The 27,929-nt window shown below is 38.5% G+C and overlaps 1 protein-coding gene and 1 pseudogene across 3 annotated transcripts in view; both read right to left on the bottom strand.

Annotated features, from left to right (window-relative positions):
• Nucleotides 1-2,394: 2,394 nt before the first annotated feature.
• ADGB (androglobin) overlaps nucleotides 2,395-27,929 on the bottom strand; it is a 190,460-nt gene continuing 164,925 nt past the window's right edge. The window contains exons 30-36 of one of the 3 annotated variants that reach the window (XM_027551777.1): nucleotides 26,416-26,588; nucleotides 20,269-20,445; nucleotides 19,427-19,529; nucleotides 16,398-16,532; nucleotides 5,605-5,695; nucleotides 4,736-4,919; nucleotides 2,395-3,102 (exon numbers count right to left, since the gene is read on the bottom strand). In XM_027551777.1, the coding sequence (XP_027407578.1) occupies nucleotides 2,917-3,102; nucleotides 4,736-4,919; nucleotides 5,605-5,695; nucleotides 16,398-16,532; nucleotides 19,427-19,529; nucleotides 20,269-20,445; nucleotides 26,416-26,588 (1,049 nt within the window). In that variant the 3' untranslated portion in view covers nucleotides 2,395-2,916. Of the gene's footprint in view, nucleotides 3,103-4,735; nucleotides 4,920-5,604; nucleotides 5,696-16,397; nucleotides 16,533-19,426; nucleotides 19,530-20,268; nucleotides 20,446-26,415; nucleotides 26,589-27,929 lie in introns of those variants that run through there. The other 2 variants (XM_027551778.1, XM_027551779.1) reach the window with 2 other exon arrangements.
• On the bottom strand, nucleotides 21,827-26,186 carry LOC113898859 (annotated as a pseudogene).

The following is a 27,929-nucleotide window of genomic DNA, read 5'->3' as shown; positions in this document are numbered from 1 at the left end:
GATATGACTTAGAGCAATCCTGTGCCCACAGAAAAGCTACACTTTCAATACAAGATAAAAAGGTATTTCTTTAAAAAATGCAAAGTTTTCCCACCTGTTGGCAGAGTTCCAGTAATGCCCTCATGATTTCCTTTTCTTTTTCTACTGTGGTCCCTATGCTAGATTTATTTATCTTGAAACATTGGGCAATCGCAGCAGCATACCCCAATCTACAGCACCTATCAAGCAATTCAACTTTTTCTTGTAATGTCAGGACTTTTCTCTGTTTCTTGGGAACACTTTCAGCATCATCTGTGATACTTCATATGGGTCCCCTGGTGTTAATCAAGATTTACAGTATTGCACTGAACACAGTGAAAAATAGTTGAGTACCACAGGAGATCATTTTTTTACTGCCATATGCATTTTACTAGAGAGGTGATTGTTCACAGGGAGATGATTAGCATTGCACGGCATTTTAAGCAGGTATTTATTACACTTGCGTGTGTGCTAAGTTGTTTCAGCTGTGTCCGAATTGGTGTGACGCTGTCGGACATGACTGAGTGACTGAACTGAACTGAACTGTGGACTGTAGCCTGTCAAGCTCCTGTATTCATGGGATTCTCCACGCAAGAATACTGGAGTGGCTTCAAAATTATTACAGTAAATACTGCAGATAATTTTACTGAGTTGTGATTTAATGCTACCTCTTTTTGTTTGTTTATATTTCTCTTGATTGCTGATGGTACCACATATGATCTTCATGTGTTTGCTTTGATACATTGTAGCTTTTTATAATGGCTTTGTGACATTTTCATGGTAGTAAATGATAAAACAGATTAGGATCTACATGTACTTTATGCATTTATGACATATCTGACTTTTAATCTTCTTTTTATATTTCTAGGCTACATAGTTCATCTGTAAACTTTTTAAATTGTTGCAAATCTCCAAAATTTTTTCAAATATATTAAAAAATGATATTTGTGTGTAAGTAGACCTGTACAGTTCAAACCTATGCTGTTTAAGGGTCAACTTGAATATCTTGATCCATACACATACATGCACATTTTCCCATAGATAGCTTGTATTGCAAAAAACAAACAAAGTAATTAACTGGTTAAATTATGGTATATTTATACTGTGGAATGTGCTGTGCTGTGCCTAGTCACTCAGTCATGTCAGACTCTTTGTGACCCAGACTGTGGCCCACCAGTCTCCTCTGTCCGGTGATTTTCCAGGCAAGAATACTGGAGTGGGTTGCCATGGCCGCCTCCAAGAGATCTTCCCAACCCAGGGGTCAAACTCAGGTCCCTGCATTGCAGGTGGATTCTTTATGGTCTGAGTCACCACGGAAGGCCATACTATGTAATATTGCACAGCAATTAAAAAATAATACATTATTTTTGACTAGATTTTTTATTATATAGTGAGAAAAATCAAGATTTTTAAATGTATAATAAAATGTCAATTTTTAAACAAGCCATGATATAACAAAATATTGATGTATAATTATAGGAGATGAGTCAAAAATATGGTATCCATATAGATACCATATCCACTAATGGATACTAATATTCACATTAGATTGTTTCCATAGATTATTTGGGAGGGAAGATTGGTAGATCATAGGGCTGTAAAGGGAAGTGTAGGCAAAGAGTAATAGAGAAAACATGCATGTATTTGCATATTTAATTAAGTAAATTTACAATACATACGTATAAAGAATTACTTGTATACAGAATTATGTGTATTCTGTATACATATATGTATAAATAATTACATTTTTAATAATAATTAAATGAAAAAAATAAAACCATCTATTGAGGTGGAACAGCTTCCTTGGTGGCTCAGAGGTAAAGAATCTGCCCGTAACGCAGGAGACTCAGGTTCAACTCCTGGGTTGGAAAGATCCCATGGAGAAGGAAATGCAACCCACTCCAGTATTCTTGCCTGGGAAATCCCATTGACACAGGAGCCTGATAAGCTACTGTCCATGGGATTGCAAAGAGTTGGACACGACTGAGCAATTGAGCAGACAGGCATTGAAGCGGAATAATTTTGACCGGTTCAAAAATACTGTGGGAGTTTTTTATCACAGAAAGTCATGAACTGGAAATGTGTATTTGAGAAAGTCGGTTTCTACTATGTGTCTCAGTTAAGGCATTCACTATTTTTTGGAAACTAGCATACAAGAACATGTTCTGTGTTACAAAATTTGCAATGCTGGTACACAGAACAAGAGATGTGTGCAATCACATTCTTTATGCCTGGGTTCCTCTGACTCATTGTTAAGTGTCCAAACTCCTAACACTTTGCGTGTGTGCTTAACCCACAAATGTTCTTGTCCAATGAAGGAGGTTTGTTGACGTTCTGCTTTGAAAGAATTTAAAAAAGGAGCAAGTCTGGAGCAAATAGTTTTATTAAAATAATTTATTTTAAAGTTTCATTTATGTGGTGAGTTTCTTTCTTTTTTGAGTGTGCTTTTTCAAGCTTGCATCTAGACTCATATATTATCATCTCTATCCTATTCAATGATTTCAAAGCATATTTAAAAACATTTTCTATTTGAAAGTCTTTAAAGTAACAGAAAAACAACAACGATTTTTCTCATTGTTGAATTTTTCAAAGGCATTATGAGCCTATCCTAGTACTAACTCAAAATGAAGCAATTCAGAGTGAGACACATACATTTTATTACATTCCAAATATTTTGAGACTATTTTTTTATTGAAATTAGAAAATTTTAAACTCAAATAATAACTTTCTGGGAAAAACCAATAAATTAACATCAAAACATAGAAACTACTTCTAAGGTGGGAAAATATCTATTTTTCAGTTGACCGAACCTCTTATTTTTATCAACAGGAAAACTTCGAGATAATGAAAAATAGGGTTTTCTTCTCCAGAAGAAAGGTGGTGTTGGGCATGTCCTGGTCACTTTTTCTTCTCTTTCTTTTTTTTGTGTCCGTTGGGAGCTGGGACCTTCTTTTCTGGCTCCACTCTGCTTGCGGCTTCCTCTGCAGCCTGAGCCTCCAGCCTTAGGCGCTCAGCTTCCAGTAATTTGTTCCTATATTCTTCCCGGATGTTAAAGATCTTCTGCCGGGCTTCGTCTAAGGAGTCCTATTCCAAAATGAAACGACAAAAACAACAGCAAAAACAAAAACAGCGCCCAAGTAAATAAGATCCACGGGTAGAGCCTTATTAAGGTTCCAGAAAAAAAAAAAAAAAAAAAAAAACTACCCTTCCTTTCCTCATGCCAATAGAGTCATGTAGGAAATTAGAGAAGGAAGATGAAAGTTAGGGTATGATCTCAAATGTTTGTTAATGAATAAAACATAAGATAACAAAGGACACGTTAGGTTTTACAGAATGGTGAATAAAAGCACGGGTAGGAGAAAAATAAAGAGAAAAGTGAAGAAAGAAAGAGATTTTGACAAAGCAACTGGCTACTTTAAATGAGTTCAGATATAATCTGTATAAAATATGCAGCCCAGCGTGTCTCTCACAGTAACTGTGCTCAGTAGACGACTAGTTCCCCACACATACTCTAGCCCTGACAAAATGTCTGAGTTGTACTTGGGGAACTTCCTAATAATACCACTTCTTTTCTTCCTCTCTCTTCACCTTCACTTCTTAAGGTGGATGGTGCCACCAGTTTCTGAGCTTTTGAGGGATTCTGCCACTCCAGCACTCTTGCCTGGAAAATCCCATGGACGGAGGATCCTGGTGGGCTGCAGTCCATGGGGTCACTAAGAGTTGGACACGACTGAGCAACTTCACTTTCACTTTTCACTTTCATGCATTGGAGAAGGAAATGGCAACCCACTCCAGTGTTCTTGCCTGGAGAATCCCAGGGACGGGGGAGCCTGGTGGGCTGCCGTCTATGGGGTCGCACAGAGTTGGACACGACTGAAGCAACTTAACAGCAGCAGTGGAGCAAATTAGATTGACTCTTTCTTTGTTGTTGTGTTTTTTTTTTTCTTTAATTTATTTTTTAATTGCAAGAAAATTGCTCAATAATGTTGTTTTGGTTTCTGCCTTACGACACAAATCAACCATAATAATACATATACCTCCTCCCTTCAGAGCCTCCCTCCCCTCCCCTCATCCCACTCCTCTAGGTTATCACACACCGCCAGGCTGGGCTCCCTGTGTCATGCAGCAACTTCCCACCAACTATCTATTTTACGAATGGCAGTGTATATATGTTGACGTTACTTTCTGCATTCCTCCCACTCTCTCCTTCCCCCAACGTGTCCACAGTCCATTCTCTGTATCTGTGTCTGCATTCTTTCCCTGCAAATACGTTCATCAATACCATTTTTCTAGATTCCAGATATATATGTGTCACTATATGATACTTGTTTTTCTCTTTCTGACTTACTTCACTCTGTATGACAGGCTCTAGGTTCACTCTTAGGAGTTTTTGTACTGCTGGCTTAGGATTTGGCTGCCTCAAATCTGTTAATGCCATCTTCCTCCACCTACTTTCCAGATTCACAGATGTTTTGCTGTTGTTTTCTCTTCCATTCTTCCCATTTTTGTGGGTAAGTTTCTAGTACTGTGTTTAAGAGGGATTTCAGGGAATGAGTAAATTAGATGTATAATTAATTTGCCAATTTTCTGAGAACTTGGGAATGAAAGATTTTCAAGACTTCTTTCTACCTAGTTAAAATGTGATTTTATGATATCATTCTAATATTACAAAAGAATCTGTCAACCGTGATCCACGTGTATGCCCTTGTAGACTCACTCGCATTTCTCCATACATTTCCAGCACTTTATCTTTCACTTTAAACCTTTCTTCTTGCTTGATATCACGGATGCTATGGAGTCTGTTCCGATACTGTCGAAACTGGTGGACCTCCTCTGCCTTTTGCATTGCCTGTTGCTGAGTTAGCTCATCTGTTTGCAGCAGAGGCTCAATATTTGTTTTTCTTGATATAAAAAAATCAAAAGAAAACATAAGTCATTTGGGAACTCTGGAATGACCTTCAGCACTCAAATAATTTAAAATCTTATCAACAGAGTAGTGATCTGAATCAAATCAAATATCAGAAACAGAAAGAATAAACCACTATTTTTTCATGGACTAGGCTCCATTTATTAAATCACTAATATTTTAGAAAAATAAATTGGATGTACTATTTGAAGAGGTGTTTGTGGAATTGGTGTTTGAAACTTTGAGAATATTTTGTAGGTTTTTTCTTTTTAATTTATAAGCTAGGTTTGAAAGTGTTTGTGCTATATAAAACTTATAAATGTGTTTGTACAATTACCTCTATTAATCTTATTGTTTGGTCCCTAAGAAAATTCAATCTAATTAAATAACAGCAGCATGTATGATGGGGTTTTTCCATAGCTCAACTCACCTTAACCAGGCTACAAATTAAGTCCTTACAGAAAGTATTTAAGTCCTTCTATAACTAACTTAATAAAACATTTGCTAAATTTAACATATAAGCTATATATTTCAAAAAATTCAGATGCACTTAATATGCTTAATAAATATATTAAGCATTTAATTTCAAATTTTCAGTTGTTTAGCAACTGCCTATTGACAATATGTTCAAAATTCTATGAACACAGATGTCTACTTTAATCATGTTTATTAAAACTTACCGTATATATTGATTTACGTCTACACATTCTAATTTCTTTCGAATAAGCTGTGGAGACATTTCCAAAATTGTTGGGGATCGTGAACGAGGCCCTATTTAAAAAAAAAAAAAAAAGTCCTAGGCTTTCAAGAAGGAACCAACAATGACTAAGTAAATGATTGTATATATTATTTAAATTGAAATATGTTGGGCTTGCCATGCTTAATGTGATTTAATGACTTTACTGAAGCTTAATTGTGTTTTATGCTTATCCTCTAGCTGGTGTTACCATATTTGTAGTTAAATGGTGATAACAAAATTAATATAGAAAAAAATGAATATGCTCTATAAGAAGAGTTACAAAATCACTGTTTTAATTAAATGAAAACAGAGACCAAAGAAGGTCATACTGCGTTACAAAATTTCATTATAAGCAAGTTAAATAATCTAATATTTAAAGAGTTTGATCTATTCGTGCAAGCTATACTAAGCACTATGGGGGTGGAATATAAAACTGTTTTTAAGACAGTAGCCAGGAAATGGAAACAACTGAAATGTCCAGTGACAACTGAATGGATAGAGATGATGTGGTGTATATATAGATATACACCCACACAGTGGAATATTACTCAGTCATAAAAGGAACATAATTGGGTCATTTGCAGAGATGTGGATGGACCTAGAGTCTGTCATATAGAGTGAAGTAAGTCAGAAAGAGAAAAACAAATATCATTTATTAATGCATATACAAGGATACAGATGAACCTATTTCCAGAGCAGGAATAAAGATGCAGACAGAGAGAATGGACATGGGGACACAGATGAGTAAGGGGAGGGTGGAATGAACTGGGAGATTAGGATTGACATATATCCACTACCACGTGTAAAACAGACAGTTAGTGACAGCCTGATGTATAGCACAGGGGACTTAGCTTGGTGCTCTGTGATAATCTAGAGGGGTGGGATGGAGGGTGGCAGGGAGGTACAAGAGGGAGAGAATACATATATAAATAGTATAAACATATAACTGATTCACTTCTTTGGATGGGTGGGAATGAGAGAGCTGCTGCTGCTGCTGCTAAGTCGCTTCAGTCGTGTCCGACTCTGTGCGATCTCATAGATGGCAGCCCACCAGGTTCCCCCGTCCCTGGGATTCTCCAGGCAAGAACACTGGAGTGGGTTGCCATTTCCTTCTCCAATGCATGAAAGTGAAAAGTGAAAATGAAGTTGCTCAGTCGGTCTCTGACTCTTAGCGACCCCATGGACTGCAGCCCACCAGGCTCCTCCGTCCATGGGATTTTCCAGGCAAGAGTACTAGAGTGAGTTGCCATTGCCTTCTCTGGTTTTATGAAGCTAATAATAATCAAAACATTATGACTTGACATTTTCTTAAAAATTTAACCATAGTTTTTGATCCCTATTTGCATAAAATATCCAGGAATGGCAAATCTACATAGAGAAAAAGACTGAGGCTGTTGGTGGGAATGCAGAGTGACTTTAAGAGGGCACAAAATAATTTATTTGGATAAAAGGAATGTTTTGAAACAATATTTGGTACTGGTGGCACAACTCTGTAAATTACTAAAAAGTATTGAACTATACTTTCAAAATTGGTAATTTGAAGGTATGTAAATTACACTTCAGTATTTTTTTAAAAGAAATTAAATGGTCTGGAAAGGCTGAATGGTTAATATCTTAGTCTCTAAAGTTTCTTTCTTGAATCTATTCTTCTGGGTTCATATGAGTCTGTGGGGGTAAAAACAACAACAGCAACAACAACAAAAACAGTTACTTTTGATTTTCAGTGTTCACTTGTTATACATTATCTACTGGACTAAAAGATACTGTATGTTTTTTGTTTTTCTTTGAGAATAATTGCTTTACAATGCTCTGTTAGTTTCTGGTGTACAACAAAGTGAATCAGCTATATGTTTATACTATTTATATATGTATTCTCTCCCTCTTTTACCTCCTTGCCACCCTCCATCCCACCCCTCTAGATTATCACACAGCACCAAGCTAAGCCCCCTGTGCTATACAACAGGTTGCCACTAACTGTCTATTTTACACATGGTAGTGGATATATGTCAATCCTAATCTCCCAATTAATTCCACCCTCCCCTTACCCATCTGTGTACACATGTCCATTCTCTCTGTCTGCATCTTTATTCCTGCTCTGGAAATAGGTTCATCTGTACCATTTTTCTATATTCCATGCTGCTGCTGCTAAGTTACTTCAGTCGTGTCTGACTCTGTGCGACCCCACAGACGGCAGCCCACCAGGCTCCCCCGTCCCTGGGATTCTCCAGGCAAGAACACTGGAGTGGGTTGCCATTTCCTTCTCCAATGCATGACAGTGAAAAATGATAGTGAAATCGCTCAGTCATGCCCGACTCTTAGCGACCATATGGACTGCAGCCCACCAGGCTCTTCCATCCATGGGATTTTCCAGGCAAGAGTACTGGAGTAGGGTGCCATTGCCTTCTCCATCCATGTATATGCATTAATAAATGATATTTGATTTTCTCTTTCTGACTTACTTCACTCTATATGATAGACTCTAGGTCCATCCGCATCTCTGCAAATGACCCAATTATGTTCCTTTTATGGCTGAGTAATATTCCATGGTATATCTTTATTCATTCATCTGTTATTGGACATTTCAGTTGTTTCCGTTTTCTGGCTACTGTCTTAAAACATTTTTATATTCCACCCGAATAGTGCTTAGTATAGCTTGAGCAGACAGATCAAGTGTAAGGATAGCTCCCCCTCCCCCCCAAAAAAGAAATTACACTGAATTTATGGGTAAATTTAGGGAGAATTAGTATCTCAGTATATTGAGTCTTCTAGCCCAAAGAATTCCCACCTTCTATCCTCCCCACAAAAAAAGATACCTCATGTCTAAAGGCAAAGGAGAAGCCCCAGCAAGATGGTAGGAGGAGCAAAATCATGTTTAGAATCAAACCCCAAACCCATCAGAGACACTCAGAGGGCTCAAACAAAACATTAAGTGCACCAGGATCCCAAGACCCCACAGACACTGAGCCAGACCTGTGTTTGAGTCTCTTGCATAGGTACAGGTCAGCAGTGGCCTACCAAAAGGGCACGAGCTCTGGGTGCAGCTACCTGGTCACACAGCCTGTGGCATAAGCCCTCTTGGAGGAGGTCGCCATTAACTCCACCATAGAGCTGCCAAGCAGACGACCCACAAACTGCAGAACAATCATATCAGGGAAATCCTCACACTGTTAAGAAAGTTCTAGGGCACACAACAGATTTCCCAAACTAGGGATCTGGCAAAGGAACTGAGAACCCCCAGGGAATTTGATTTTGGAGGCCAGTGGGATATGATTACAGAACATACACAGGACTGGGGAAACAGACTGTTGGAGGGCACAAACAAAACCTGCATGCACCAGGACCCAAGACAAAGGAGCGGTGACCCCACAAGAGACCAGACTTGCCTGTGAGTGTCCAGGAATCTCCAGCAGAGACATGGGCTGGCAGTGGCCTGCTGCAGTCTCGGGGCACTGAGTGTGGCAGTGGGACCTTTTGAAGGAGGTCTCCATTATCTTCATTACCTCCACCATAGTTTGGTCTCAGGTCAAACAACAGGGAGGAAACCCCACCCATCAACAGAAAATTGAGTTAAAGATTTAGAGTATGGCCCCCATCAGAAAGCTTCATAAGCCTCTTATCCTTATCCATCAGAGGGCAGACAGACTGAAAACAACAATCACAAAAATCTAACCAATCTGATCACATGGACCACAGCCTTGTCTAACTCAATGAAACTATGAGCCATGCCATGTAGGGCACCCAAGAAGGATGGGTCATAGTGGAGAGTTCTGACAAAATGTGGTCCACTGGAGAAGGGAATGGAAAATTACTTCAGTATTCTTGCTTTGAGAAGCCCATGAACAGTATGAAAAGGCAAAAAGATAGGACACTGAAAGATGAACTCCCAAGGTCAGTAGGTGCCCAATATGCTACTGGAGATCAGTAGAAAAATAACTCCAGAAAAAATGAAGAGATGGGCCCAAAGCAAAAACAACACCCAGCTGTGGATGTGACTGGTGATGGAAGTAAAGTCCAATGCTATAAAGAGCAATATTGCATAGGAACCTGAAATGTTAGGTCCATGAATCAAGGCAAATTGGAAGTGGTCAAATAGGAGATGGCAAGAGTGAACATTGGTATTTTAGGAATCAGAGAACTAAAATGGACTGGAATGGGTGAATTTAACTCAGATGACCTTTATATCTACTACTGTGGGCAAGAATCCCTTAGAAGAAATGGAATAGCCATAGTCAACAAAAGAGTCCAAAATGCAGTAATTGGATGCAATCTCAAGAATGAAGAATGATCTCTTCGTTTCCAAAGCAAATCATTCAATATCACAGTAATCCAAGTCTATGCCCCTACCAGTAATGCTGAAAAAGCTGAAGTTAAATGGTTCTATGAAGACCTACAAGATCTTATAGAACTAACACCCCCCAAAGATGTCTTTGTCATTATAGGGGACTGGAATGCAAAAGTAAGAAGTCAAGAAACACCGGGAGTAACAGGCAAATTTGGCCTTGAGTACAGAATGAAGCAGGGCAAAGGCCACTAGAGTTTTGCTGAGAGAACACACTGGTCATAGCAAACACCCTCTTCCAACAACACAAGAGAAGACTCTACACATGACATCACTAGATGGTCAATACCGAAATCAGATTTATTATATTCTTTGCAGCCAGCGATGGAGAAGATCTATACAATCAGCAAAAACAAGACCGGGAGCTGACTGTGGCTCAGATCATGAACTCCTTATTGTCAAATTCAGACTGAAATTGAAGAAAGTGGGGAAACAACTAAATCATTCAGATATGACCTAAGTCAAATCCCTTATGACTATACAGTGGAAGTGAAAAATAAATTTAAGGGACTATATCTGATAGACAGAGTGCCTGATGAACTATGGATGGAGGTTCATGACATTGTACAGGAGACAGGGATCAAGACCATCCCCAAGAAAAATAAATGCAAGAAAGCAAAATGGCTGTCTGAGGAGGCCTTACAAATAGCTGTGAAAAGAAGGAAAGTGAAAAGCAAAAGAGAAAAGGAAAGATATACCCATTTGAATGCAGAATTCCAAAGAATAGCAAGGAGAGATAAGAAAGCCTTCTTCAGAGATCAGTGCAAAGAAATAGAGGAAAACAACAGAATGGGAAAGACTAGAGATCTCTTCAAGAAAATTAGAGATACCAAGGGAACATTTCATGAAAAGATGGGTTCAATAAAGGACAGCAATGGTATGGACCTGACAGAAGCAGAAGATATTAAGAAGAGGTGGCAAGAATACACAGAAGAACTGTACAAAAAAGATCTTCATGACCCAGTTAATACCAATGGCATGATCACTCACCTAGAGCCAGATATCCTGGAATGTGAAGTCAAGTGGGCCTTCGGAAGCATCACTACGAACAAAGCTAGCGGAGGTGATGGAATCCCAGTTGAGCTATTTCAAATCCTGCAAGATGATGCTGTGAAAATGCTGCACTCAATATGCCAGCAAATTTGGAAAACTCAGCAGTGGCCACAGGACTGGAAAAGGTCAGTTTTCATTCCAATCCCAAAGAAAAGCAATGCCAAAGAATGCTCAAACTACAGCACTACTGCATTCATCTCACACACTAGTAAAGTAATGCTCAAAATTCTCCAAGCCAGGCTTCAGCAATACATGAACCATGAACTTCCAGATGCTCAAGCTGGTTTTAGAAAAGGCAGAGGAACCAGAGATCAAATTGCAAACATCCGCTGGATCATCAAAAAAGCAAGAGAGTTCCAGAAAAACATCTATTTCTGCTTTATTGACTATGCTAAAGCCTTTGACTGTGTTGGATCACAATAAACTGTGGAAAATTCTGAAAGAGATGGGAATACAAGACCACCTGACCTGCCTCTTGAGAAACCTACATGCAGGTCAGGAAGCAACAGTTAGAACTGGACATGGAACAACAGACTGGTTCCAAATAGGAAAAGGAGTATGTCAAGTCTGTATATTGTCATCCTGCTTATTTAACTTCTATACAGAGTACATCAAGAGAAATGCTATGTTGGATGAAGCACAAGCTGGAATCAAGATTGCCAGGAGAAATATCGATAACCTCAGATATGCAGATGGAACCACCCTTAAGGCAGAAAGTCAAAAAGAACTAAAGAGCCTCTTGATGGAAGTGAAAGAGAAGAGTGAAAAAGTTGGCCTAAGTCTCAACATTCAGAAAACGAAGATCATGGCATCTGGTCCCATCACTTCTTGGCAAATAGATGGGGAAACAGTGGAAATAGCGGCTGACTTTATTTTGGGGGGCTCCAAAATCACTGCGGATGGTGACTGCAGCCATGAAATTAAAAGATGCTTACTCCTTAGAAGGAAAGTTATGACCAATCTAGACAGACAATTAAAGAGACATTACTTTGTCAACAAAGGTCCATCTAGTCAAGGCTATGGTTTTTCCAGTAGTCATGTATGGATGTGAGAGTTGAACTATAAAGAAAGCTGAGCACCGAAGAATTGATGCTTTTGAACCGTGGTGTTGGAGAAGACTCTTGAGAGTCCCTTGGACTGCAAGGAGATCCAACCAGTGCATTCTAAAGGAGATCAGACCTGAACATTCATTGGAAGGTCTGATGTTGAAGCTGAAACTCCAATACTTTGGCCACCTGATGTGAAGAGCTGATTCATTTGAAAAGACACTGAATCTGGGAAAGATTGAGGACAGGAGGAGAAGGGGACAACAGAGGATGAGATGTTTGGATGGCATCACCAACTCAATGGACATGAGTTTGGGTAGGCTCTGGGAGTTGGTGATGGACAGGGAGGCCTGGAGTGCTGCAGTCCATGGGGTCACAAAGAGTCGGACACAACTGAGCGACTGAACTGAACTGATATCTGCAGAAAGTTTGCATTGTTTTAAGTCACTAAGTTCATGATTATTTTTACAGGATAGGAAAATCATACAATTAAGTTAATTTGTTTTTATTTTTGTTAAATATTTTATTTAATTGTACACCTTCAGAATTTTGAAATATTTCTAAATCAATCTTTTCCATTTGATCATTGCTTTTTGGGAGAGGCTAGGTCTAGTTTTCACTGTGTCATGCAAAAAATCCCAATCTCCCATTGACCATTTAATCATGATTTTCACATGTGGTTGTAAAAGTCTCCAGGAATATTGTAAAGTGATTAATTCATAAAAACTTTTTAAAAGGGATTATTCATTCATAAATATAATCTAATGCAAAATTTTATAAGCATGAAAAACAATATCATCAAATTAGTTTTTCATTTTTCAAAAGTATGCCTTTATCAGCAGGATACAAGTAAGAAAAAAGAATACCATACTACAAACCCCAACTTTGCTCCATCAATAAAACAGAAATTCAGTCATGTTTTTCACTTTATAACATTAGATAAAATATTCCTAAAATATTGGCATCTTATATACAACAGGACTCTTCTAGAAACCAGTGGTTAATAACTTATTTTTTCATTATGGTTACTCTGTGATTTTAGATTTCTAAAGTTCAAGTGTTTTTCTTAGGAACATATCTACTTTTGTTGCATTTATTTTTGGCATTCAAACTTGAATTGTTTCTTTTTTTATTTTATTTTATTTTTTAACTTTACAATATTGTATTGGTTTGCCATATATCAAAATGAATCTGCCACAGGTATACATGTGTTCCCCATCCTGAACCCTCCTCCCTCCTCCCTCCCCATACCATCCCTCTGGGTCGTCACAGTGCACCAGCCCCAAGCATCCAGTATTGTTAAGACGCCAACTCTGCTCACTTTGATTGGAAAGAAAATGTTTTTGATTAATTAGATGTTTATGTTCTTTTGCATCCTGCCAAATAATATATATTTTAACAGAGAGGATGTAAAAGGGGCCAAGAAGGTTAATCTTCATGTTCATCTGTAAAACTGTTGTATCAGAATAAAGTGTATCTGAATAAGGTGCTTCCCAGGTGGCACAGTGGTAAAGAATCCACCTAACAGTGCAGGAGATGTAGGAGACATGGGTTTGATAGCTGCATTGGGAAGACGCCTGGAGAAGGAAATGGCAACCTACTCCATTATTCTTGGATGGAAAATCCCATGGACAAAGGAACCTGGCAGGCTACAGTCCACGGGGTCACAAAATAGTTGGACGCGACAGAGCGTGTGTGCACAAAATAAGGTGTAAGCAGAGGATGGACTTGGACCTCCATAACAGTGTAGCTCAAAGAGTCTGTGTGTGTGTGTGTGTGTGTGTGTGTGTGCCCGCGTGTGCTGTCCTGCTGCAAACAGATACTCTATGGGATGAGTCTTGAGAGTGCACATTTAGAAATATTTTTATAGCAACTACTCATCACTGGATCATTTTATTGTATCCTATAAAAGTTTCAGTTTGCAACAGAATCAGCAGAAAACTTTTCATTGTAGATAGTAAGAAAATAACCATTTAAAAGGAATGGTGAAGAATGAGTAAGTGAAGTTGCTCAGTCGTGTCCGACTCTTTGCGATTCCATCAACTATAGCCTACCAGGCTCTTCCATCCATGGGATTTTTCAAGCAAGAATACTGGAGTGGGTTGCCATTTCCTTCTCCAGGAGATCTTCCTGATCCAGGGATTGAACCTGGGTCTCCTGCGTTGTAGGCAAACGCTTTACCATCTTGAGCCACAAGGGAAGATCCATCAACTTATTGTAAAGCCTGGAGAAAAGTTTGGGAATAAAGACCAAGGCACTTTCCAAGGCCCCCAGAAATAATAGGGAAATTGAAACCCAAGTTGGCACTCGAACTTGATGATGGCTTGGTGTTGCAAAAAAAATGCTTGGATGTGAAATCAATAATGATATTGTTTACATGTCCTCTGGCATTATGGAGGAAGTTGTTCTAAGTTACCTATTATATATGAAGATAGTAGCAAGAGTAGGGTAGTATTTGAAGAGTCACAAACAAATGAGTAAATAAATATACATATATGTATATGTATGTTGCTATTTGGGGATTCCAGGTGGTGCTAGTGGTAAAGAACCTGCCTGCCAATGCGGGAGACATAAGAGACGTGGGTTTGATCCTTGAGTTGGGAAGATCCCCTGGAAGAGGGCATGGCAACCTACTCCAATATTCTTGCCTGGAGGATCCCTTGGACAGAGGAGCCTGGCGTGCTACAGTCTACAGGGTTGCAAAGAGCTGGACACAACTGGAGCAACACGGCACACACATATATTGCTGTTCAGTCACCAAGTCATGTCTGACTCTTTCAAGCCCATGGACTGTAGCCCTCCAGGCTCCTCTGTTCATGGAATCCTCCAGGCAAGACTGCTGGAGTGGGTTGCCATTTCCTTCTCCAATGTATCTGTGTATATGTATACAAATGTAAAGCCCAGAGCATGTAAAGCTGTCACAGGGTCTACAGTCTTCTATGGGTAAGGTGTCTTCAGGAGAGAGGGCCAATTTGTGATGCACCAACAGCAGAGGTGGGAGCAACACACAAAGTTCCAGAGAACAGCTAGGTAACTGGACCTGTGATTCTGAAGCAGGATGGCTGCTACAGCAGCAGTATCCGGGGTATACAACAGGGTTTCAGAGCCATATGATGTACTAGAACCACACAGTAGCACATCCCTTTTTGGTGGGAGGGTAAGTAAATTTCTTTTTGATGGTACATAATTAAACTTATCATTTTATATTAAAATAAAATGATAATAAGACATATTTAAGAGTTCTTTGAAGAATTTTTTGCTTGAGGACAGGCTGCTTTGGTCACTAGATCTTCCATCCCTACTCATTTTTACCTGTCCTCTCTGTTTTGTGACCCCTCCTTATTACCCCAAACTATACCCACATAAGGGGTTAATATCTAAAATATATAAACAGCTCATATAACTCAATATCAAAAAAATACAAATCTGATTAAAAATGGACAGAAGACCTGAATATACATTTTTCCAAAGAAGACATACAAATGACAAATAGGCACATTATAAGATGCTCAACATGCTAATCATCAGAGAAATTCCAATCAAAACCACAATGAGGTATCACTTCATACCTTTGGAATGACTATTGTCAAAGAAATTATAAATAATAAATATTGGCAAGGGTGTGGAGAAAAGGGAACCCTTGTACACTGCTGGTGAGTATGTAAATTGGTGCACCCATTGTGGAAAACAGTCTGGAGGCTCTAGCTACCATATGATCTACTCCAGGGTATATATCTGAATTCCGCTCTTGGGTATATAGCTGAAGAAAATGAAAACACTATTTCAAATAAGATACATGCACCTCAAATGCACATGTTCCATAGCAGCACAATTTACCATAGTCAAAATATAGAAGCAACCTGAGTGTCATCAGCTGATGAATAGATAAATAAGATGTTGTGTACACACACACACACACACACACACACACACACACACACACACACATATATTTGGCCACCTGATGCAAAAAGCTGACTCATTGGAAAAGATCCTGATGCTGAGAAAAATTGAGGGCAGGAGAGCAGGAGAGCACGGGATGATAGAGGATGAGATGGTTGGATGGCATCATTGACTCAATGGACATGAGTTTGAGCAAACTCCAGATGGTGAAGGACAGGGAAGCCTGGCATGCTGCATTCCATGTGGTTGCAAAGAGTTGAACATGACTTAGCAACTGAATAATCAGTCAGTCAATCTATCTATATATAATATAATGGAATATATTGTATATATATAGTGGACAAATTTGTGTTCAAAACATGGATTTACCTTACCAATAAGGGCAATACTTACTGATGTTTTCCTTCCGTAAGCTCTGATCACGCTCTTCCTTCCCTGCTGGGGAAGATCCTCCACTTTCACTGTTTGTTGACTTTGCTAGATCCTTCATGCCCTTGCCTGCTTGCCACTTCTTCCACAGCATGCTCCCTGATGGGTATAGACTCTTTGTTATCAAAATTCATGGAACTTTTTATGACTCTTTTATGGCACTCGAAGATGTTACTACTAACTACGACATATACAGCACTAAAAAAACCTTGCATTCTATGAAATCACACACAAAAATAACAAGACATATAGAATACATAAATATGTAAAGTTCAAGAATGGGAAAAATTAATTCATCATCATAGAGATCAGACGAATGGTTTCTTTGAGGAAGGAAAAGTCTGGGAAAGAGAATGAAGAGGACTATTCAGAAAACGAAGATCATGGCGTCTGGTCCCACCACTTCATGGGAAATAGATGGGGAAACAGTGGAAACAGTGTCAGACTTTATTTTTCTGGGCTCCAAAATCACTACAGATGGTGACTGCAGCCATGAAATTAAAAGACGCTTACTCCTTGGAAGGAAAGTTATGACCAACCTAGATAGCATATTCAAAAGCAGAGACATTACTTTACCAACAAAGGTCCGTCTAGTCAAGGCTATGGTTTTTCCTGTGGTCATGTATGGATGTGAGAGTTGGACTGTGAAGAAGGCTGAGCGCCAAAGAATTGATGCTTTTGAACTGTGGTGTTGGAGAAGACTCTTGAGAGTCCCTTGGACTGCAAGGAGATCCAACCAGTCCATTCTGAAGGAGATCAGCCCTGGGATTTCTTTGGAAGGAATGATGCTAAAGCTGAAACTCCAGTACTTTGGCCACCTCATGCGAAGAGTTGACTCATTGGAAAAGACTCTGATGCTGGGAGGGATTGGGGGCAAGAGGAGAAGGGGACGACAGAGGATGAGATGGCTGGATGGCATCACTGACTCGATGGACGTGAGTCTGAGTGAACTCCGGGAGTTGGTGATGGACAGGGAGGCCTGGCGTGCTGCAATTCATGGGGTCGCAAAGAGTCAGACACGACTGAGCGATGGATCTGATCTGATCTGATCTGACTGGGATGTTTTATCGTGATCTGAACAGTGGCTCCCGAGTATACATGTATGTGAAAATACATCAAGCTGTTCAATTAAAATATGTGTCTTTATTAACTGTAGTTTACATGATAAGGTCAGCCTTCTCTGAGCTCTATTCTCCACTTGGCTTTGTCCTTAACTGGTGGTGAATCCCAGTTTTAGCAAAGAATCCAGCTAAACTAGTTTGAGAATCTCCCCACCACTGATATCTAATTAAACTTCTTATCCTCCTCTTCCCCGACCCTTGATACCTAGTCAAATTCATAGAGGTATTTTTTCATTAGTTCCCTGCTTGTTATAAGTCTTCAGTTGTTTGTGTTGTGTTCAGAATTGAGTTCAATCTCTCTCCTCTTACAATGGCCTTGAATATAATCTTCTTTGCCATTTTTAACAAGTATTCAGTGCAATAAATTTTCTTTTACATAAACTTAACATAACTTTTAAAAACTTAATAATAAAATATAGAGCTTAATGAACAAGGACTGTATTCTATTCACCTTTATATTCCTAACATTATATTGAAAAGAAAGTGAAAGTATTAGTCACTCCATCATGTCCAACTCTTTATGACCCCAAGGACTGTAGCCCACCAGGCTCCTCTGTCCATGGGATTCTCCAGGCAAGAATACTGGAGTGGGTTGCCATTCCCTTCTCCAGGGGATCTTCCCAACCCAGAAACTGAACCCAGGTCTCCTGCATTGCAGGAAGATTCTTTACTGTTTGAGCTACCCAGAAAGCCATTACATTAGACTCTACTTATTACAGGAATGAGTACTTTAAGAGTTAGAAATATTTAAATTTTTGTCAATTTTTAGATATATGATGTAGGAAGAATAAGGTGACACTCTGAGTTTTTGTCTCTAAATGCTATAAAATAGGAATAAATAGTAAGGTGTACCTCATAGTTGCCATAGGTTAAAGTCAGATAATAAGCAAAAGCACTTTGCACCCACCCCAGAAAAACAGGATTAGGATGAAATTTATTGTTTATACTTTTCATATGAAAAGTTATGGAACATTACTTTTATAACAGTTATTGAGTTATACTCCCAAAGATGTGAAAGTGGAAAAGCACAATTTGTGAAGTGAATGTCTTTAGCCTCCCTGGACAGTGCAGTGCGGTGATAGATGTAGGCAGATGAGTATTTGTGGGAAGACTCTTGGGTGACAAAGAGCACTGTCTGCTTGCTGGCTGTTTCTTGGTAGCTTGTGAATTTAGAAAGTTACTCTGGGTCTGTGTCCTGGTAAGTTGGAAATAATATTATATATCAGTGGGATGAAGTGAGTAGTAGATGAGATAGAAGTAAAGAATCTGTCGGCCAATGCAGAAGACGCATGTTTGACCCTGGCTGGGGAAGATCCCCTGCAGAAGGAAATGGCCACCCATTCCAGTATTCTTGCCTGGAAAATCCTATGATCAGAGGAACCTCGTGGGTTACAGTCCATGGGGTCACAAAGAGTTGGACATGACTTAGCAACTAAACAACAGCACCTGATTAGTATTTCATAATCCCAGACCCAAGCAAGTCGCTCAATAAAAGTAGTTAACTTCATTACTATGATTCTTATTGCTATTATTTATTGTTATTGGGATTAGAAAAGTGCCAGATTTATAGTTGTATCCCTGCCTTCAAGTTTATATACTGCTACTTTCTAACCAGACTGCACCCTTATTTCTGGTTTCATCTTTTCTTAAGTGGTGAAAATCATATCTACTTGGGGACAAAGTGAACATCTGCTTGGTAAAAAGAAAATGCTTCAGAACCTATTTTCTTATTGAACAGTCCATGACTTTACAATCCCATAAGGAAACAGATTCTGAATTTTTTCTTTTTAGCAAGCATGACTTGTTGACTAGCTATTAAGACGTGCAGGTAACGGCTCCATGCTTGGGGCAGCTGGGACAGGGCCCACTGACCTTCTTCCCCTGCTTTGATTTGGCTTTCAGACACAGGCACGCACTCAGCATCAGGCGTTTTCCTAATGAACTGGCTGAGATAATGGAGACGAGCCTGGGCAGCCTAAAAGACAGACAGCATCAACACATAGTCCAGGAAACACCATCTCAACAGTACTCGTGACAAGGGGAAATGTCAGTGAATATGGCAGTCTGGTCCAGGCCAGCTCTTACGAATCATCAAAGAAAAAAATTCTGAACCATTCATGATTTTGACAGTGATTTGTGAGAACTAGTGAAGAAGCAGTCCTAAAACTTAGACACTGGGCATGCCAGCTTAGATCCAATTGCTCCTGAACTGTTTTTGTCTGTCTCAATAACCCTGAGTTGGGGATATGAAACATATATAATAACAATGTTTCACTATGGCAATGATTCTTATATAAAATAGAGAGAGGGGGAATCATAAAGTACCTGTATTTCACAAGGGCAGTGCATGCTTCTTCTTTATCTAAGGCATGTTCAGAATACTTGAAAGCACGTATTAGACATTTTTATGCTTTTTTAGTTGGCAGTGTTAAGGACACAGAGTGTTAATCTCAGATGATGTGAAAGAACAAGGTGACCTAAGGTTTGGGCCATAATGGTACCATAATGTGCTTTGCTTTCGCAAGTCATCTGGGTATCCAGATAGTATTAATAACATTTCACAATGTGTCCAAATGTGGTCTTAATACTTAGTTAGTTGATGTCTGACAAAATTTCAGATATTTCCTAAAGGCTGTGGTTTCACCAATATGGCTCTTCCTTCAGACCACGCCCAGGAATGAAAGGTAAAGGACAATTTTTCAAACTCAGATAACCTTGATTGATCTTCCTGGCTCCGCCATCTCCCAGGCTTGCTTCATGGCTCGGATTTCATCTGCTCGTTCTGTATCTTTTTTCACTTCAAAAAATTCCGCTTCATTGTGCTCAGTGACCAGCCTCAGAATCCAGTAGGGTTTATTTGGGTCGTCTTGTTGAGGGTGGGCAGCGCACATCTGACAAGGCACAGTAAAAAAGTTTGGGTCAGATGCTTTCTTCCTTTCAAGAGGGTCTAGATTTTACCTTATGATCCATAATTTCAGTATTAAGTAGTTTACCCAAGAGAAATGAAAACATGTACTTGCAAAAAGACTTGGAAGAGAACATTTATTATAGCCTCGTTCATAACAGCCAGAAAATGGAAAACGATATAAACATCTGTCAATTGATGAATGGATAAACCAACTGTAGTATATTACTTTGTTGTTGTTGTTTAGTCGGGAAGTTGTGTCAGACTCTTTGCGACCCTATGAACGGTAGCCCACCAGGCTCCTCTGTCCATGGGATTTCCCAGGCAAGAGTGGCTTGCTATTTCCTTCACCAGGGGATCTTCTCAATCCAGGGATCAAACCTACCTCTCCTGCTTGGAAGACAGATTCTTTTCCATGAGCCACCTGGGAAGATCACATGGACCACTACTTAACATTAAAAAGTAATAAACTATTAATGCACACCATCGTGTGATTGAAGTTCACACAGACAATATTCTGAAATAAAGAAGTTGAACATAGAAGAGTACATCTTGTATGATTCATTTGTATGAAATTCCAGGACAGGAAAAACTTGTATGGGGGAGAGGTGTGGGGATGACATAATCCACTGTGGGGAGGTTTAGGGGAATTGCTAGGCTTATGGACATGGGCTATAACCTAAACCTTGACAGAGATATATAGGTACATGATGAGTGCACTTGGCAAAATTCATCTCACTGAAGTGTATATTTAATATTGCTGTATTTCATTGTATGCAAATTTCAACTGAAAACTATAAATAATTCTAAATTCCACTTAGGCTCATTCATACCATCTCTTTACATAAGGGCAGAAATAGTTATTTCCAAGTCTGTATATATTGATATACATTTGTTATGAAAGATAACATTTTGATGTCCTGTAGGATCACTTTCATGTACCTTAAGCTGGGAGATGATCGTCATAGGACTTGAAAATGTCTAAAAAATTGAGACTTATGGGTAGCAATCTGGTAGGGAGAGGAGCTTGAATCTGATGTGGTTTCTAGCACTTTCCATAAGACTGAGACAATGGCAATTATCCATATTACATAATGCAGATGGGGAAGTGGAGATTGGTGGGGCCACTGAATAAAGTTTTCATAAGCAGTTTGGTTTTAATGTTACCAAAAAGATCTCCTAGCTTTCTACAATATTCCTTTACTACTCTGATGAAAATTTAAATCTCACAATTGGAAATTCTTTTATTTGTTCTTTCTAAAGCACAGCACATAAGCTCTTGCCATCTTTCATACTGCTTGATAAATAAGTCTTTAAGAACCTTCTCCAGGATAAAGTTTTGATTAGGGAAGGGAACACTTTGAAGAACTAAGGAAGGCCACGTGTCTGTAAGAATTTATGGATTGAATTTAGCTTGTTTGCTTTAACGTGGAATAGTTTTGTTGTAGTTGTTAATGATAGGACTATTTTCTCAGAAAATTCAAATAATTGATTTTATATCAGTGAATGATAAACTGGAGCTTCATTTAGAAAAGTTAACACTCAACATTATCTTGAAGTTTCAAGGCAAAAAAAAGTGGTTGATTGGAACTTCATCTATATTTTTGAGCCACATAATGTTGCAAGAAACACATTTCAAATAGAAAACATCATCTGATTCTTTCACATTTCAAACATAATTGTAATTTGATAGAGAATGTTCCATTTTTCTGCATTTTTTTCAGATGATATTACACTAAAAGGCAACATTTGGACTGCAGAATACAGCTAGTGAGAACATAAGTAATGTAAATTTAGGAAGAGATTAGCTTCTTCATATGAAATAAGACCAGTGATCAAATAAATCCAACATGATTTTGGTGACTAAAGCAAAAATGCAAAGTGTATGATGTTTGGTTCATATGTTAATAAATTTTCAAACAACCAACAGTATCATACCAAAAGCTACTAAAATCAACTAGCACAATATTAAGATTCCTAAAACTTAGTTCATTATTAATGTCATAAAACCCAACTCCCATATGAATTCTGAAAGCAAACATACCCTTTGTACTTCACATGATGGTCTAAACATCATCTTTTTCAGGATTCCCTAGAACTTTTGGGTGTTTGAAAGTTACCTCATGCTGAATCCCACAATTCCATACTAAACTTGATGTATCTTCGGAACAGACTTTCATTTCGGAGAATATGCAGGCATTCCTCACAGTTTGGAAGAGAACAGAAGGCTTTCACACATGTCCATTTTTAGTTTTATCCAATCATTAGCTTTCTGAATAAATTTTTTGGACAATATTTCTGCAAGTTTTTCCATTTTTTCCTTATTTTCTTTCTATGGACTTCAATCTTTTTACCTGAATCTTATCTAGCCTTTTGTTTCAGCTTTCATCTAGAGTTAAGTGTTTACACATTATGGGATTGAATCTAAAGTAGTAACAGGAAATAACAGAACATCAAGTATTATACGGGTTTTTTCTGTATCTGTAGCACTGTTGATAACTTCAGTTTGGTTTTCAAATGTGTGTATGTCACAGTTTTTCTCACATCACTCTCATAATGTCCAATGCCCAATATTCCATGTCCTAGGCACGCTAATCGGATGTCTGACCAAAGACATTTACACTCATTCGTTGCTAATACTGAGGGGTTAGTTGGAACCAAACTTCCCTCTTGATGAAGATCATTTTCCAAATGCACACTTTGCAAAGTAGCCTGAAGCAGCAGATGCAGCTCTGGTGGCCTACCACATCTTATACTGACAGCCTTCCAACTACTAAGAGCTAGTAATAAAAGCTGTGGGCATTATCCCTCTGTTTACCGTGGTACCTACTGCAGCTACCTTAAGACTTCTGGGATTTCTTGCGACTCCTATCATCAGTGTGTATCCCATTTTATCCTTAAGAATATTTCGCAAAGTTTGACTATCATAAAATGCAGGGCTCCAATTCATTCTGACGGTTCCAACAAATACATTTTGTGAAAACACATCCTATCTTCATTTTTGACAGAGTTCCTTACATTCACGCAAGGACATATGAAATGATTCCAATGTGAAGCTAATATGGTGCTTGTACTTCCACCACAAATGCAACCAAAGAACTGATAAACTGGCTTGTGTGTGAGTTCAACTGATTTCCGTAATGTCTGAAGAGTTGTCACATCCCTTATTCCTCCATCATCAATTGTGCAAATTCTTCCTTTCACTGGATTCATGTAGCTAAATTAAAGCCAACATTTTTCTAAATACAGTCTGTAAAATGCCATCTTCAATTTGTCTCAGTCCTAAAAAATATGGAGTAATTCTTTCCTTGGCAGCCACTCCTTTTCCCTAAGGAAATTTTTGAAGATGAAAGTCACTTCTTCAATCCATTAATGCAGAGCTTTGGGTCAGTTGTTCTTAATGCTTGAATGAATGCCCAGGTTCTGTCATCAATACCTATCCTGGCACTTTTTTCTTATTGAAGAGATAAATGTTTTTTCTTCTCTCCTTTTTTGTCTTTGCTCCTAGTCTTGCTTACTTTTAACTGCCTCTTCCTGGAACTGAATCATACTTTAATTTGGTAACGAGTACACCAATATAACTACCTACACTAAAGCTCATCCACCTTCATTGAAATGAGTAAGAGAGTTTGCAATACTTAGCTTAGTATTAATAGAAGCTAGAGGAAGCTCAAGTGACCCACTTGGACCTACAGGCTTGTCCACAGCATATAAAGAAGATTCTGAGTCTAGCTTCTTACAAGTCAGGACACCAGTAACTGAAGAACTGTATTTTCTCTTTTCAGTGTTTCTATTTTCAATTTATGATTTGTCTTGGAAATGTCTATTTCTTTTTTTTGAGACTTTTCCCCTCACCTTTCAGGCATGAATTAATATGATTTGATAAAAGATAGAATGACTCTCCAAATTTTGTGGTTAAACAATTTGTGCTATGAAAACGACTTTGTTTACTCTTCCTTCATCTTTATACCCTGACTTCTCTTTTCTGCTGATTTAACACTATTTTTTCAGAGATTTGGCAGTTTGCTTAACATTTACCTGTTTTCATTGGCCACTGTAGGATACTTTTCTTAATATTTGAGAACTTGCTTTATTGAGCTAAACATGAAATCATTTCATTCTGATTGCCAAAACAGCCTTTGAAACAAAGTTCAAGGGTGACATATGAATGCTCACTTTTCTAAGTCCCTTAGGAGCACAAATGCTAAATTTCAAGATTCTAATATATAAACCTTGGTTGCTTGTAGAGTACCAGTGTTACTTGAAGTACGCGCTTCATTGTGGTCTGTTTACACTTCATTTTGCTTTTACGAAATCCTCTTTGTAAACTGATGTGGCTTATCCTCCAATAATGCTGAGGTGGGCCTAAGAAATACAGTTGCTTGCTTCTCTACTTCTTCAAAAGACCATTTGCATTATGGGATGCAGGCTGAAACTGCTTTTGTGACAGTGGTAATTCTCCTCTTCCTGGCATCGACATCGGACTGGAGCTGGCTTGCAACAGCTGAGCTTTCAACGCAAACAGAAGAGCAGCACCCTAAGCACCACCAGCCCCTCAGTTTCCCCTTGTCACCAGTGGAAGTTAAGTTAAGGTTATTTACCTTTCAATGTTTCCAAAGGTATACACTAAGAACTAAGAAATTACACCTTGAAAATGCAAGTGGACAGGTATTTCTATGACTGGAGTATGGGAAAATGGAGTCATCATCTTTGAATCTGTTCATTTTTCTTTAGTGTCTGTTTTACTACCAATTGGAGAAGGAAAGGGCAACCCACTCCAGTATTCATGCCTGGAAAATCCCATGGACTGAGGAGCCTGGTGGGCTACACTCCATGGGGTCGCAAAGAGTCGGACATGACTGAGCGACTTCTGTGTGTTACTACCAATATACTATTTGGTTAACCAAGCTGGGAGATATCCTTTGTTCCTTCTTGCTGTTTGTCACCCCCTTTGGATTAATAACTACATACTGAGTTTGTTTCTTAGCTCAGACCAGTTTGTTTTTTAGTTCTTTATTTCTCTTCTTCCTTTCTTTGACCTGTATCTGAAACAGCTTGTACTCTTTTGTCTGGACTATTGCACTGCTTTCTGATGGTCTTCCTATCTCTAGTCTTTTTGCCTTTAATTTCATACCTTTAAAAGTCATCAAGGTATCTGAAATGTAAATCTCATCATGTCAATACAGTTCTTAAAGGCTCCACCTCCCACCCGTCAGCCTTGCATAGCCTAAGCTGCAAGCACCAATGATGGGAAGATTTTGTCCTTAAAGATAATTTGTCTTGAGTTCAGTGTTTAAACAGCTTGAATCTGAGTATCTTTAGGATTGTACTTGTACTCCTCAAATTTCTCACCCACATACTCCTCCTTACCCCTAATCACTGGGATTACTTAACAGGCAGTGAAAAAATTTGGAATCAGGATCCCTGGCTTGTAGAGTCCCACCTTTCTAACCAGGCTTGAAGGCTCCTCTCCATTTGACCCTTACTTAACCTCATAACTTAGTGACTAAAAAACCAGATGGTGTTGGATTTTGCCTCAGTATGTCTTTAATCACTGATTCAGTTCAGGATTCCTCTAGGCAGAGGTACCTATCCTTTCTACCACTGTGTATATCATATGTAACATCACAACTCTCTTTTTACTTCAGTCTCCTCCATTAGACTGTGAGTTCTTTGAAGGTAGGGGTTGTATAATGTTAACATCAGAAATCCAAGTCCCCAAAACATCTTACATATTAAAAGCTCAATTAATGCTTTTTGATACTAAACTAAAGAAGACTGTTTACAGAAGATGTCCAAGGAATTGGGCATTTAAAATATTTAAAGTATCCAGATGATTGCTGGACACAAGGAGATGGAATTTTTTGATTTTTTTCCTTAAAAGATATGGTTAAATAGTGACCCAAGGAGCCTAAAGCTATGAAGCGATTCTGATAAGAAAGAGCATCACACCCACCTGAGGCTCAAAGCGAGGTGCTTGTTTTTCTTTGGCTGTCTTTTCTTTCTCAGAAGACTTTTCTTTACCTTTTCTTGTTGCTTTGGAAGTTCCTGAAGATTTTTGTCCCTCACTAATAGTGTGGGAATCTGGACTTCCTAAGGTAATTAATTCCTCATGTTTCTCTCCATGTGCTAGTGGAAAAAAAAGGAAACCAGTGAGTCATAATATAACATATCATATAGGAAGAAGGGAAGAAGTCAAAGAAAAATGGTTAGTACAGACCTTTGTATTTTTTTTCTTTTTTTAAACAAACAAGTAAGCAAATGAACAGAATTTTTATAAAGACCTATGAGACTCACTTGTATACAATCGAGAGATAATTCACATACTATAAACTCCCCATTGAAATTATAAATCTGTAGTTTTGGTTTATTCATAAAGTTATGTAATGATCACTACTATCTAATTTATTCCTGATCTGGATGTTCTTAGGTCCTTTTCTTGCCTAATTGCCTTGACTAATATCTTCAGTACAATGTTGAATTGATTTATCTCTGTTTTAATATTTATTAATCCCTTCCCACTGCCTATTTTGGGTTTAGTTTTTTCTTTCTTTTCCAGTTTTCTAGATTTTTTTTTTAAGGTGGAAAGTTATTGATTTGAGATCTTTGTTCATTTTAAATGCAAGCATTTACAGCTATAAATTTCCCTCCTAGTACTGCTTTCATTGGGCTTCCCAGGTGGTGCTAGCCGTAAAGAACCCGCCTGCCAATGCAGGAGACATAAGAGACATGGGTTCAATCCCTGGGTAGGGAAGATCCTCTGGAAGAGGGCATGTCAACTCACTCCAGTATTCTTGCCTGGAGAATTCCATGGACAGAGGATTCTGTTGGACTCTGGTCCACAGGGTCACAAAGAGTTGGACACAACTGAAATGACTTAGCACTCATGCAGGCACTGCTTTCGTGGCATCTGGTATGTTTTGCTATGTTGTTAATTGTTTTTCATTCATCTCTAAGTACTTTTAAATTTCCCTTATAGTGCACTTCATGTGGATATGAGTTACTGCCTACTGTCCTTTGATTTCAGCCTGAACGACTTCCTCTGGTGTTTCTCATAGAGCAGATTTGTTGGTAACATTTTTTTCAGTTTTTGTTTTTCTGGAAATGAGGCTTTGAAAGAGATTCAGTTCCATTTTCCTGTACCAGGAACACAGATTGTTAGATTTCAAAGACACTGCTTTGCTGGAGACCATGGGATGGGACTGGGACAAGTAAAAACCCTATAAACCTTCCTGTCCTTAAAGAGATAGGGTCATTTTTCTGGAAAAGAGCCTTTGATGATTTCTAGAATTCTAAAAGTTGATTCTGATAATCTCTGCTAGCTTTTTTTATTGTTTTTATTGAGGATTTAATTTTTTTAATCCTTTTTATATTTTTTTGGTATTTCCATTGATGTTCTCATGGATTTCTTTTCTTCTTTTAACCTTCTGAGTTATCTCTGCACGATGTTTGTCTGGAGCAGAATCCTGA

Source organism: Bos indicus x Bos taurus, chromosome 9 (assembly GCF_003369695.1).
Source record: "Bos indicus x Bos taurus breed Angus x Brahman F1 hybrid chromosome 9, Bos_hybrid_MaternalHap_v2.0, whole genome shotgun sequence".
Classification (NCBI taxonomy): domain Eukaryota; kingdom Metazoa; phylum Chordata; class Mammalia; order Artiodactyla; family Bovidae; genus Bos; species Bos indicus x Bos taurus.
Note: the sequence above shows the minus strand (reverse complement) of the source record. Positions and strands in the feature narration are given on the sequence as shown.